This window comes from Rattus rattus, chromosome 4 (genome assembly GCF_011064425.1).
Source record: "Rattus rattus isolate New Zealand chromosome 4, Rrattus_CSIRO_v1, whole genome shotgun sequence".
NCBI classification, from domain to species: Eukaryota; Metazoa; Chordata; class Mammalia; order Rodentia; family Muridae; genus Rattus; species Rattus rattus.
Window position 1 is genome coordinate 146,042,055 of NC_046157.1, and position 13,677 is coordinate 146,055,731.

Here is a 13,677-nt window from a genome sequence, read left to right on the forward strand (position 1 = left end):
TTCTATACATGTTAGAGATCAACAATTTGACATAGAAGGAGAAGACACGGGATGTGGGAGTAAGAAAAAAAAACCAAACAGTTTGCAATATACTAACTGTATTTTAACTCCTTTTATTTTTTTTTTAAAGGAAGAAAGACACCAGTGTACTTACAGCAGTATTGAGTTGGAGGTTGGAGTGTGGGTGAGTTTGGGCTATGGAATTCTATGATTCTATGCTTCATCTATGGAGCAATGTCCTAAATTAGCCTTGAGTAGGATTTTAGTTTATGCTCATTGCACTCAGCAAATAAGTATTGAACATTTCCATGTGCCTGGCCACTCTTCTCGATGCTGGAACTAAAGCAATGGACAAAACTAGACAAGGCCCTTGCTCTGTGACACCCACAACCTCAGGACCACATAAGTCTAAGAATTTAAATATGCAATCCATCATGGATATGTTATGTCCTTCCTGGAACATACCCAGGAATCATTGTGGTGTAAATACAGAGGAGTGGCAAAGTACATTCCACCTGACAACAGGGATCCCTCCCTCTGCCATCACTAGCCTCAGATGGGGTAGGCCAGTGGCCCCATTCCTCCAAGGAATGGTAGGTATTGGAAAATATCTCAGTTTTAGTCCAGATATAGGGCATGGGCCTTAACTTTTAATTATACTGATAGCATCCCATTACAGAGCATTAGCCCTTTAAATTTTCCAGTGCTTCCCCAGCCTAGGGTTACACATAACAAAGGCATTTTCCAGAAGATGGTCCTATCATATAGACTTCTCTCATGTACAATAAATGCTTTTTCCAGGGCTAACCCTACACAGTCTAACAGAGAGTTTCTAACTGTAATTAGGTTGACACCAGTAAGCCCCAACTCCTCCTCCTCTTTCATAATCCCAAATGGAAGCAAAGAAAGGTCCTCTTTATCCTGACAATCTTCCTTTCAGTCTGAAGCCATCTGATGTCCCCCCACCCCCCACTAAAGTAAGTGTGGTGAACAAAAGGGAAGATGAGGTGCTGTTGACAAGTGTTCCTTCTTGTCCCATGTGAGGTTCCATGGAAGGTAACAGGGGGCACCACAAGGAGAGACTGAGAAGCAGAGAGCTCTGAGATCTAACAGGAGGGCTGTGAATGGAGATGGGCATTGGTGGTGCAAAGCCCTGTTGCCAACAAATAAGCGAATAACGAGATTCTCATTCTACGTATTTAATTTTATTATAAGTGCATTGGTGTGAAGGTGTCACATCCATTGGAACTGGAGTTATAGACAGCTGTGAGATGCTATGCGGGTGCTAGGAATTTGAACCTGGATCCCTTGGAAGAGCAGACAGTGCTCTTTAACCATGAGCCATCTCTCCAGCCCTCAGAATCTCATTCTAAATGAGGTTTTGATTCCCAGATCATAAGACTTTCTCCATGTGAACTCCAGTTCTGCAGCATCAGGAAGTAAAAAGCAATGGATGAAGTGCAAGGAGGAGATGTTCTTCTATACACCAGGAAGGGACACCAAATAAGGCATCAGAGGACCCAATTCTGGTTGAGCCGTGTCCCCAAACTTGTTGAGTATGAGCAAGAAGTCACCATAAATCATGATGAAGGTCAATTTTCCATCCTTTAAAGATGGAAGTAATCGGTTCTTGTGGGTGTTAAACGTGAAGTCAGGGTATGAAGGCCATTCTTCACTATGTTTCAGTAAAGACGCATATAAACTTGTCAAGGCAGGGGTGAACATACATGTGTATGTGTGCCTGTATTATGTATCATTATGTGTAGGGTAGGTGCTTGGACTCAGGAACCATGGTTCTTGTTGCAGACAGCAACCTGCTTTGCTGCTTCATAGCTGTACACCCTCCAACAAGTCCACAAATCACTCTCTGCCTCCATTGTCTAAACCTAATGTGCACTGAATAATAATAGTACTCCATTGAGTTGTTTCCAGGGTTCAAATGATACTACACATGAACTAATACTTAATGAGCAGTAATTAAATGTTCATTAATATATCATAGTCTTCTCTCATCTAAGGGGAATGCATTCTAAGGCCCCTGAGTAGATACCTGAAGCCTCAGACAGTAGTAGACCAAGTATTCTGATGACTCATGCCAGGTAATCTGCAAGCCAAGGTGATTACTCAGTAACTAATGGGAGAATAGCATATATGGTTTGGATGGATGAACAAAGGGATGACTCATGTCCTGGGTAGGATGGAGAGGAAGGCATGCAATTATAAGTTATTAATTCTTTCTGGAGTTTCTTTTTTAATGTTTTTGGGGAACAGGCAGCCATGGTTAACTAAAACCACAGGAAGCTAATATTAATGAAATTGCTGTTCAGAGCTACTAAAGACAAAGAGGGAAGCAGGCAATGGGGCTTCAAGATCCACAAGGCTATGAGTCCTTTCTCAGTATTTATTCTAGATGCAAACATTGCTTTGAGAAGGTCACTAATACTATGTTCCATAATGAACACTTTCTTACATCTTTGCCTGGGACACAAACCAGGAGGTGAGAGAGCCAAGACATATGGGAAGGTAACTCCCTGCTCTGATGGCTAAACTCTATCCATTGCTCTGTTGACTTTTAGACAGCCCTGCCAGCCCTAACTTCTACAGATAGTCCAGCTGGGCATTTTGCATAGAGGGTCGGCACTGTGGCAGAGCAGACAGTTGTATGACACTTGACTAGGCCAGAGGAGTCCAGGACACACACTTGGAACAATTTAGGACACAACCACACAGCACAGTTTCAAGTCCAAACTACTTCTATATAGAAAAATGAATTGGCATTTACTCAGCACACACCATTGAGTTTCCAGGACCAACAGAATCAGAGAGGTCCCCAGTGCCTAGAAACTCATAATTGAAGTCAGGGTAGTAACTTGGAAATAGATTAACAGACTGATGGTGCCGGCACTGCCATTTGCTTACCTGACGTAGACTTAAAATAACCTTTTCTTTACGCCAAGAAAAAAAGCTTTACTTGAATGATTTTTTCATTATATGAGTCAAAGGTGGAACCAAGATGGGGGTGTCTTAGAGTGAGTTCATAGATTGTGGATCTGATCTTTCCTGAGGCCTGAGTCAGCTGTAAAGAAAGGGGTGGGTCAATGCGCTCAGACCTCCGCTGCACCCTGAGGACTTGGAATCAGCTGTTGCTCAGCGCTGCTATTTTAAGACACCTCATTTGAGACAAATGGCTGAAGATGGAGACAGCAGTCAGGAGAGGCTTTCCATCAATAGACTGAGATGCCTGGGAATCTAATGCCTCCCTCCCACCTCCAATTCCTGAGGCTACCCCATGGAGAATGCTACAGGACAATTCTACATGTTTTCAGATGTTCAAAGTTGATTCTTTGCCACACTCATGGAAGAGGGAAACTGTCAGGCATTTGTTGTCTCCATCCTCACACTGTCTTGCTGGCTAATTGATTACATGACTGCTTACTTGATTGAGGAGTGTATGTGAAGGTATTTTCAGAAACAGAGTGCTCTCTCTCTCTCTCTCTCTCTCTGTGAGTGTGTGCTTGTGTATGTGTGTATACTTATACGCTATTCTTACTAGTAAACTGCTTGATTTGGCTGATTGACATAGGACTTGCCAGCAATTGAGGGGAAGATAGCTATGTCAACAGAGGAGGAGAGGAGAAAGAGCCCTGAGTTCTTCCAATCTGACTGACAGATCTCTAATTCTGGCCCTGTAGTCCCTTACCTCCCATAGAACCTCTGTTGCTCTGTCATCATGACTTCTTCAGTGTTGTACACCCCCTCCTTCATTTTCTTTGCCTCCCTTTGTTGTTTCTTCTCCATTCCTTCCCACTCTGTCCCTTGTCACAGGAAGTGTTGTCAGTGGGCCAGCAGGAGTATCCTGCTTGTGAGCAATGCAAGCTCTAGGACCCTGCTCTAGATGAGTGAATTGTAATCCACTTATTAGGACTCCCTGGGTAAACCATATCATATTAAAGTCTGAAAACACCACTGAGCCATCTGGTCTACCCAGTTGCTTTTCAAGCTCTTGGTTTAAACTCAAGCTTCACTTTTCCACCATCTCTTCCCAATTGCCTGTTCTCTCTCTCTTTGCTTTTCTCTTTTCTTCTCTCCTTCCCCTCCCCCTTCTTGTCTTTCTGTCCTTCCTTTTTCCCCATCTCCTATTCCTTCTTTCTTCCTTCCCTCTTTTCATTAACCCCATATGTTTTCTTATTCTGTCTCTTCCATCTATCTCCCATGACCTTTCCCCTCATATGTCGTGTATTTCTCTTTGCACAACCCTTCCCCTTCTTGACTAGACTTAAGAGAAGAAAAATATATTTCACTACCTTCCGACAGTGTGGCACCTAGTCACCAAGCTGCCCTGAGTCTGAGGTTGGTAATTCCCCTACCATAAAGTAGGTAATGAGGGAAGCCCAAGCTAGGAAGCCCTGGATTTACCTGTAGAGGATTCTTTGTGCTTATGGCGATGACATGGTACTTATAGTAGCACAGCTCACAACTCCAGCAGCCCCTCTCACTGATCCATTTGATGAGACATGGCTGGTGTGTGCATTTGACTGAACCATCACAGCGGCATGGGCTTAGCAGCTCTCCCTGTGGAGAAGAAAAAGAGACACTGTGGTGAGACTGGAGCCTCAGTCCAGCAGGTGATAGATAGGTAGATGGATACTGGGACCCTGGTCTGAGCCACTCTGATAGCCCAGATAAGGCCACTCCATCCAAGCCACAAGCTTTGTCTGGGGGCTCTGTCTGAATGACTCCAGCACTCCTACCATAGAATCCAAGCAAATTTAGGTAGCTAAATTACCAGTTCTGAGACCTTCCTCCTACCTGGTAAGACACGAAACTACAAGTCTTGAACTGCCTAAGACCTAGGATGTCCATGGAAGCTTTCTGTAGTCCAACGGTGGGTGGTAGGCTCCATGAGTTTCTCTTTAGAAATGCAACCAAATTTAAATACCCACAGGGCTAGAGAGGTCACAGAAGTGATAGAAATCTGCTGGTGGAGACAGGAGTGACTTGAAGAACTCACACCAAATGCAGGACGTCTACTACCATCTCCAGCTAACCACAGGTGAGGCAATACAACATGATTTGTAGTTTTGGTACTGCTGGTGACACAGTACCAAACACAGGGTTCCACACAGAGTATCCCCAGTCCTACTGGGATTCTTTTCTCTAAACTTCTGAGTAGTCTGATTGTAACAGTTTTAAATGTGGCATGTAATTGTCACATGGCTCACTTTGAGTCTAGTGATGCCTAGAAGCCATAGGCCTACTCTGAACTTTTTTATCCTTCTGCAGGCCAGACCATGAAGATACTGGTCTTCTCAGTGGTTCTTTCCATGCTGGGTTCTTGAGCAGAAAAAAATGTAGGTCAGACCTGAATCCTATGGGATCTTGGAGGCTGGCCACTGCCCTTGCCAAAGGCCTGGGTTACCCCAGCCAATTTTGGGGCAAAGGACAAAAGACCAGCTTATGAACATTGGAAGCAGGAAAACAAACCATCAGACCAAGCTAGATGGTAAGGATCCGAAGCCCTTTGTAACTGGATGGCAGAGTGTGGCTTAGTCTCTAGAACTCTCCATGAACATCAGAGAGCTATGATTGAAAACTTTGTCTCTTGTCATCTGATATGGTGACCCCAAAGTGCCTCTGTGACCCTCACCACTTAGTCTCTCTGCTATCTCCCATTTTTGTTTTGTTTTGAGACAAGGTTTCTCTGTGTAGTTCTGGCCATCCTTGAACTTACTCTGTAGACCAAGCTGGCCTTAAACTCAGAGGAATCCACTCTGCCCCCAGAGTGCTGGGATGAAAGAACATGTACCATCACTCCCCAGCTTCTATCTCCCTCTCTTTGCTCTCTCTTTCGTCGCTCTCTCCTTCCTAGTTCACTGTCCACCCTCTTGGCTCACTAAATCCCCATTCGCTCAGCTCTTTTACTAACCTTCCTAGAGACCTTAACAGTTGGACTCTGCATCCCCTCTGGTCTTACTCATGGCTTCCTCCTTTGCTCTCTATGCTTCCACTCCAGATCACTTATTTTGGATTCAGTTCCTATCTTACTCAAAGGATCCACGCACAGCCCAATTTCTGAGCCCTGTGATGCTATGTTTGGAATTATGCCACTTGAGGCATGTCCCTGCTTGTTTGAATGTTTCATTACTTAGGAAACTAAACCTTATTCTCAACCATGAATAAACAAGTCCAGGATCTTCTGGTCACTAAGTGTATCCATTTGCATATTTAGTCTTGCTCTTCATTGTGGACTATAGAGCCAGCCTTCTCCTCCTGTGATTTCTGAAAACATCAGTCCCTTTCATTTTAACTCCTATATGCAAAGTTGTAATCTTGGCTTATATGAAGTTCTTTGGTTCCCAGTCTACTCAAATGCTTAATTCTGTTCTTCAGATGGATCTAATGTCACATCCTGCAGAGAGTCACCCATGGCTTCTCCAGGTGGAGATCAGTGCATCAACTCAAAAGGACTTTATGCTGGATGAATGCAGCATCTCACTCTTAGAGAACTTAACACGTAACCGAGAGGATATATTCATGTACCTATCTGCCCTCCAAAGGACCCCTGGAAGGCAGGGATGAAGTTCACATCTTTATACGCCTTTTCACCGGTGCCAAGCCCTACAGTGGAAGGCAGCCTTTTGTGTTTCAATAATAAAATGAAAAACAAAGCCAGATGTTCTCCTAGATTCCAGCATTGCCCACCTTGTGAGAAGAAAAACAATATTTATCTTATTAATTCAGTATGTTTGCAGGACCTAGAACTGTGGCCCTTTCCAGTCTTATTTTATGGCACTTTTCCATCTGTCTGCAGGTCATTACACTATGACTTCCCTCCCAGGGAAGTATTTTATACACCTTTGCATCCCTAGCACCCAATGCAGTGCCTAGTACAGTTAGTCAATAATCTGACTTTAACACCTAATCATAGACTTCTCTGTTTGATGAACAAGAGGTTTTGTCTCTCTAGAACATAGACTGTCTTGGGTTCTATGATGCATAGCAGGGAAGAGCAGACAGGAGTTGTACATGTTGCTGGCCACTCAGTGCAGCAAATTCTAACTCCTCATGGTGATGAGTGGCTGTGACTCTGAGTCAGAAATGGGAGGGGATGAGTGTCGAGAGGTGCTGGGGGAGGGGCAAAGCCCTCATTATTCATGGCAGCATTTCCTAGGCTCATTAATTCTAACAGAATGAGCTAGGTTTGATTAATCGGGTTGTTAAGCAGCCATGTCAAGTCGCTGATCAGGTAAAAGACATCACTTCCGGTCGCTGGCAATGAAACCAAGTGACAGCAGTCTGCACCCTTGTTTCTCAAACAGCAGCAAGGAGAAAAGGCATGAAAGAGCTACTGGCTGAAAACAGCCCTTAACAGGATCTGGGCTCTCCCTCTTGGCTCTGGATGGGAACTATTAGCTCTCACTAGAGCCCTTTGAGAGTCACATACCTACCTACAGAGGGAGTATGCTTGGCCATGCCTGATCCAAGTACCAACAGGCCAGAGCTGTGGTGCTTCTGAAGTCATTTGTTAATTCCCTAACACCCACACTGGGCAACCAAAAAGGCAGCCTGGGAACTCACCATTAGCATTACAAATATTAGTAGACAAGGTATTAAAACTCCTTTAAAAATGTATATCTAGTAAAAAAATACTAGATTTTTAAAAAATCCATAAAGAAGCACTTTTAAACTTAGCATTAGTGCAAGTGCTATACCAATTGCCTAGGATATTCCTCAGTCTTTATATACCTCAGTCCTTTTACTGGTTAAGGTAAAATGCTAACTTATCCTGGATCCTTCACCATCTTCTCATTATACCAATGTGTCTTCAAGAACAATAGAATAGAAATAACTAGTAGCAAAAAAATGGATCATGTTAAATTTAATGAAGATGTTCTTCACAGTAAACTCCTTAAAGCTAAAATAAGGAGGTTTGCAGGGCGGGCAGGGCTGAAGATACTTCTCAGTTTAGCTGTTAAAGTGCTTGATGCATAAGTATGAGGAGTTGAAGCTTAGTCCTCAACATTCACACAAAAAAGCTTGGGCATAGTGGTGCTGAAATATCAGAGCTAGGGAGGCAGGGACAGGAGGATTCTCAAGGTTCGCTGGTTAGCCAGCCTCACTTAAAAATGACAATCTCCATTTGGTCTCACTGAGAGACTTGGTCTCAAAAGGTAAGGTGGATGGCTACTGAGACTGACCTTTGGCTCCATATACATGTGTATACATGTGCACATACAGTTCCTCTACACGCGACACACACACACACACACACACACACACACACACACACACAGGCGCACATGCAATCAAACACTTGTATGCACATATCTATACATGCACAAGTTTAAATGGTATCATAGGGAAACTGAGGTGGATATCCTTCCCCCAGGCTCCCAGTATAAAGACCCCAATACAAAGAGAAGATGTGATGTAGAGTCCACGTCATAGAACCAGTCAATGACGTGAGGAAAAGGAGGAATCAGGGCTTTCTGACCAGTATCAGTCCCTGAGCCTCACCACACTGATGCCTGGGCTGTGCATCTCCTCTTGTCTCCTTCCCTGGAGGAGGGAGGACTGTTTCTAGTCCACCTCAGGCCCCTCAGCCAAATCTCCCATGACGGCCAGGTGCAGCCCTGTCTCCTCTCCCTGCTTCATTACACACAGTCTGGTACTACATCATTTTCATATCCTCCGAGATTTACGCTGCTCACTATACCCCATTAACTAGGCAAACCAGTGATGCCCAGGAAAAAGTGTGGTCTAAACTACCCAGGCCCAGGGTGCTGGGAAAGCCCAGCTCCTGAGGCCCCTTTGGTGCAGATTATAATAAATTAATCTGCAGAGTGCAGCAAATGCCAGAGATCCAAGGGGGCTCACTAAATGCCAAGGGACCAGAGACTTCCTCGGTGACCTCAGGGCTTTGGAACAAGGAAGAAACAGGGATCTCCTCTAATTCTCTGACTTTCAAGGGAGAGAGTCTATGAGAGTGGCTAAGAGCACGTATTTTAGAATTCAAGGGGGCTGGGGATTTAGCTCAGTGGTAGAGCGCTTACCTAGGAAGCGCAAGGCCCTGGGTTCGGTCCCCAGCTCCGGAAAAAAAAAGAAAAAAAAAAAATAGAATTCAAGCACTTTGGTTTTGAATGTCTCTTCAGCCATTACTAGCTAAGCAAATGGAGGCAAGCTCCTAACCTCTGGGATACTGTTTCCTTACCTTCCATGTACAGATAAACTCTTGCCTCCCTAAAAGAAAGATGAAATGAGATGAAGCATACAAAGTGTTTGACAGTCCCCAGGACCAGTAAGCCCTCTTGCCAAATTACAGTTTTAACTCACATTTCTTTAAGCTTTCATTTTTCTTATTACAATTCCCTTTTCCTACTGTCATGCTAAGATAAGTAAAAAAGGTAATAAAGAAGCGAGAGGCTTAAAAAATAGTTAACTGGGTCACAGAGAGAGGTTAAGATTAAAGGGCATTCTACAAGGATCTGTTGTTCTGGGAGAGTACGCAGTATTCTAGATTCCCAGTCCAGAAATGTCCTTGTGTTACTACAGGACACTGTGAGTGTTTGGGAAACCTTTACCTTAGAGATGCTAGATAAGAGAAGAACATGGGTCTCTTGGGTTGAAATCATGCTATAGGCACAAGGTAATTTTCTAGCTGTGGCTGTGACTAACCCGGTGGGAGGGACCAAGAAGAGGAAGAAGAGTCTTCTCCCAATGAGGCCATTGGTAGCTACAGTTATCTCTCCATTCACAGAATTTTTTTCTTGTTTATTTTTTAGCTTGTTTAATTTTTTGCCTCTTTCAGTCTGAAGATCTGGCTTCAAGAGTCCTTAGGTTACCCAGTTGCTATGGAAATGCCAGGTAAGTCCAAGACTGCTTTTTTCTCCACTTACTCATAACCAAGCATCTTTGCCACGAAGCAGGAAGAAATACATACAGCTCGTGTGGCAAAGACAACCCCATGCTGGGCTGGAGTTAGCTGTTCTGGGAGATCAAAACAAGGATATAATCAAACAGCAGCCTTAGGGCACAGTTTATAGTTATTTTCCTTTATTGAGACTCATGATGATCAAGAGCCTGGCTCTCATCCTAGACAGTGTTGGCTCGATCCAGGCTCTGACAGTCAGTGTGACCTTGATCAACTTGTTAACCACTGGAAGCCATGCACAGTCACCCCTTTGTCCATTCAATACTCTCTATGTTCTCTCTTCTAAATGCAGGCATAAGGTTCTTTGGTAGCTAAAGACAATAAGTCAGATGAATCGAGTAAATCATGTCTACCTAAGAGAAGCTGCCTTGTGCTGTGGAGACAGTAAGCATAGAATGGGAAAGGAGCTGTGGACGAGGACATGTGGACGAGATCCTAAACAGGACTGTGATGGTTAATCCTCATTGTCATACTGACTACATTTAGAATCACCATGGGAACACACCTCTCAGTGTGTTTGTGAAGTTTTTTCCAGAAATGCTTAACTTGAGGGAAGACCCATCCTGAGTGTAGGTGGCAGCATCCCACAGCTCAGGACCCAGAGTGACAGAGAAAGGAGCTGAGGACAAGCATCACCTCTCTCTCTCTCTCTCTCTCTCTCTCTCTCTCTCTCTCTCTCTCTCTCTCTCTCTCTCTCTCTCTCTCTCCTTACTGCCATTGGCTGCAGGGGGACCAGATGCTTCATGGTTTCACGGCCCTGTCATTCCTGCCATGACAGACTGTATTCCCTGGAACTCTGTGGTGGCTTATCTTGCTTGTCAACGTGACTGGATCTAGAATCAAGTAACATTCCATATTTTTGTCATAGCAACTTGGAAAGAAAGAATATCCCATAGCTGATGACTATGGAGGCCCTCTGAGGAGGGGTATTTCAATTAAGATGCGAGCCATGCAGATTTATGGAACCAAGAAATCTGGGCAGGAAGATTAAGTACAAAGGATTTGAGGCAGAAAATGGCTGACATGTTTCAGGAAATCCAAAGACATTGGAATATTAAGATTGAGTTCTGAGAGGAAGGGAAATAGAAGATGTCAAAGTTGGGATCAAAGGTGAGAAACAGATAAGGAAAGGCTTGTGGGCAATCTTAAGGGCTTGGTATATATAGATGCGATGGGTACTCTTGAATGCTTTGAAAGAGAGAGAGAGAGAGAGAGAGAGAGAGAGAGAGAGAGAGAGAGAGAATGAACATGAGAGCGAGTTTCTCAGTCTCTAAGCCCTTCTACTCACTCACCTGTGTTGATCTGACTATGCATGACAGGATCACGAAGGCTTCTCTACTAAGGACAGACTAGAGGGGAATAAAACAGGATCTGGAGATGGAAGGCCATTGAAATAATCCAACTGGAGGATGAATATGTCCACACAAAACCTAAGAAATTGGTTTCTGGATGTATTTTTGAAGAGACAAATGTTAATATTGGTTGGTGAATTGGATGTGGTATGTGAGAGAAAAGCAAGAAAATAGGGAATTATGCTAGTTTTGGCTCGAGCGCTGGGAAGAACAGAGAGTTGGTTTTGGTTGAGTTAAGAAAGACTGAAAAGAAGCAGGTTTAAAGATTGGGTGCTGACTTTTGAAAAGATCCATGAGATGCCCATCAACCATCAAGAGGGAATACCAAACAAATGGTGCAGATGCATCAGGCTGGAATCTGGGCTGAGACAGGACAGGAACATGAGACTCATGAGAGAACCAAAGTGGTTAGCGAGTGCCAGAGAAGGAGAGGCACTAGGTCTGATCTTGGTGAGCAGCCATGTTTAGAAGTCAGAAAATGCTGGGAACCAGCAGAGGAGGCCGAGAAGAGAATACAGCATTCCAAAGCCGAGGAAGAACACAAAGTCTGCTAAGAAAGGGAAACCGCTGGCCTTGTCCAATGTTGATGGATCAACTTAGATGAAAACAAATAATATCCATAAATCTGACAAACTTTCTGATTTTTTTCATTTTTAGATGAAATATGAAAAAAAAGAAGGCGGGTTGAGCACGGAGGTGGAGGAAGAAGGACCAACCGGCCGAGATTGGCATGAAACACCAGGAGGGCTTTAGAGAGTTTTATTAAAGCAAATTACCTTGTCTATGAGACCAGGGGTGCAGGGGAGCAAGGGAGTAAGTTAGTTCTCGCTCAACTTAAATGGAGGCCAGTATGTAAGGGTTACAACAGGGCAGTGGTTCCCAACCTTCCTACTGCTGCAGCCCTTAATACAGTTCCTCACGTTGTGGTGACCCCCAACCATCAAATTATTTTTGTTGCTACTTCATAACTGTAATTTTGCTACTGTTATGAATCATACTGTATTTATGGAGATACAGGTTTGCCAAAGGGGCCTCAAGCCACAGGTTACGAACCACTACCGTAGGGGTTAGCACAACCACTTTCCCACCTCCTTCAAGTATTCATCCCCTTCCTTCTTTTCTTTTCTTTTTTTCCCCTGCATCTCTCTCTTCATGTCTGTAGATGTGACACCAACTGCCACCTCAGCACAGCGAGGTTAGTGATTATTGCTCCCACTTCACAAATGAATGAAAACGAATGAGTTGGGCTCTGAGACCAGTTCTACTTATCCAATCGTTACCCAAACCTCCCCTTTCCATTGGCATTGTTGCCTACGTCTTTTCTTCCACCCACAGCAGCCCGTCTTTAAAAACATTAACCTTTTGGTCCCGATATGACAGATGACCTTGTTGGGGACTGGACACATATCCACCCCATCGCTCTTTCCTTCCTCTCCATCTCTGGAATACATTCTAGGTCATGTTCGTAGGATACTAACTGATGTCTGTGCGTTGGGGGCTGGGGGAGAGGGACAGGTCAAAATAGGCTCTCAGTTCCTCTTCCTCTAGCCTCAAACTTCCAACCTTAGTGGGAAGGAGACATTTGTTGGAAAAGAGTTAAGAGACAAAGATTTTCATACACAGACTAATCCACTAAAGATTGCTCCTAGGAGTAAAGGAAATTACTACTTAAAATTTAGTGAAGGAAAGTCCAGCCTTGGAGTTGTTGTAGTGTAAAGACCGACAGGATCTAAACTTAAAGTCAGAATTTCCCTCCCAGGCTAGAACTTTGCCTTGTGATAGGGAGGATTGGGCCTAAGTGCAAGAATTAGGTCATAGGGTGTGTGTGTGTGTGTGTGTGTGTGTGTGTGTGTGTGTAGGAGGCATGAAGACAGATGCCAAAGAAGGTAGAGACTTCCTTCTCAGTGTCTGACCTAGGCTGACAAGAAAAGTCAGGCCCTGTTTTCTGTCGCTTCTTATAGCCTCACATTCTGGGACCAGCCAACAGAGAGGACTATCAGTAGCATGTATGTGAGATTATATACAAACATGCATACCTGTGTGTGCACATGTGCGTGTGTGTGCGCCCGTGTGCGCGCACACACACACACACACACACACACAACTATAGGCACAACAAACAATATCATGAGTCCAAGATGTTAATCAGTTGTTCGTGTGGCTGTATTCTGATTTTGTGGAGGAAGGCTGAGGCAGGAACAGACAATGCCCAAACAGGGAGAGTGAATAGAAGAAAAAAGCTAGGGTAACCTGGAAAATTCCAGTGTCTTCTCCCATCAGGACAGTAGACAATCATTTCCTCATTCTCCAGACTGTGGGAGTCAATGTATTCTGGCATCAGGATCAGGACAAAACTGACTTATCATGATGGCCTTCTTGCCAGCAGACTGTGAA

The 13,677-nt window shown here is 44.1% G+C and overlaps 1 protein-coding gene across 1 annotated transcript in view; it reads right to left on the reverse strand.

Annotated features, from left to right (window-relative positions):
* Marchf4 (membrane associated ring-CH-type finger 4) overlaps window positions 1–13,677 on the reverse strand; it is a 111,299-nt gene that overhangs the window by 20,225 nt on the left and 77,397 nt on the right. The window contains exon 2 of the mRNA XM_032901318.1: window positions 4,417–4,572. Coding sequence (XP_032757209.1) covers window positions 4,417–4,572 — 156 coding nt within the window. The remainder of the gene's footprint in view (window positions 1–4,416; window positions 4,573–13,677) is intronic.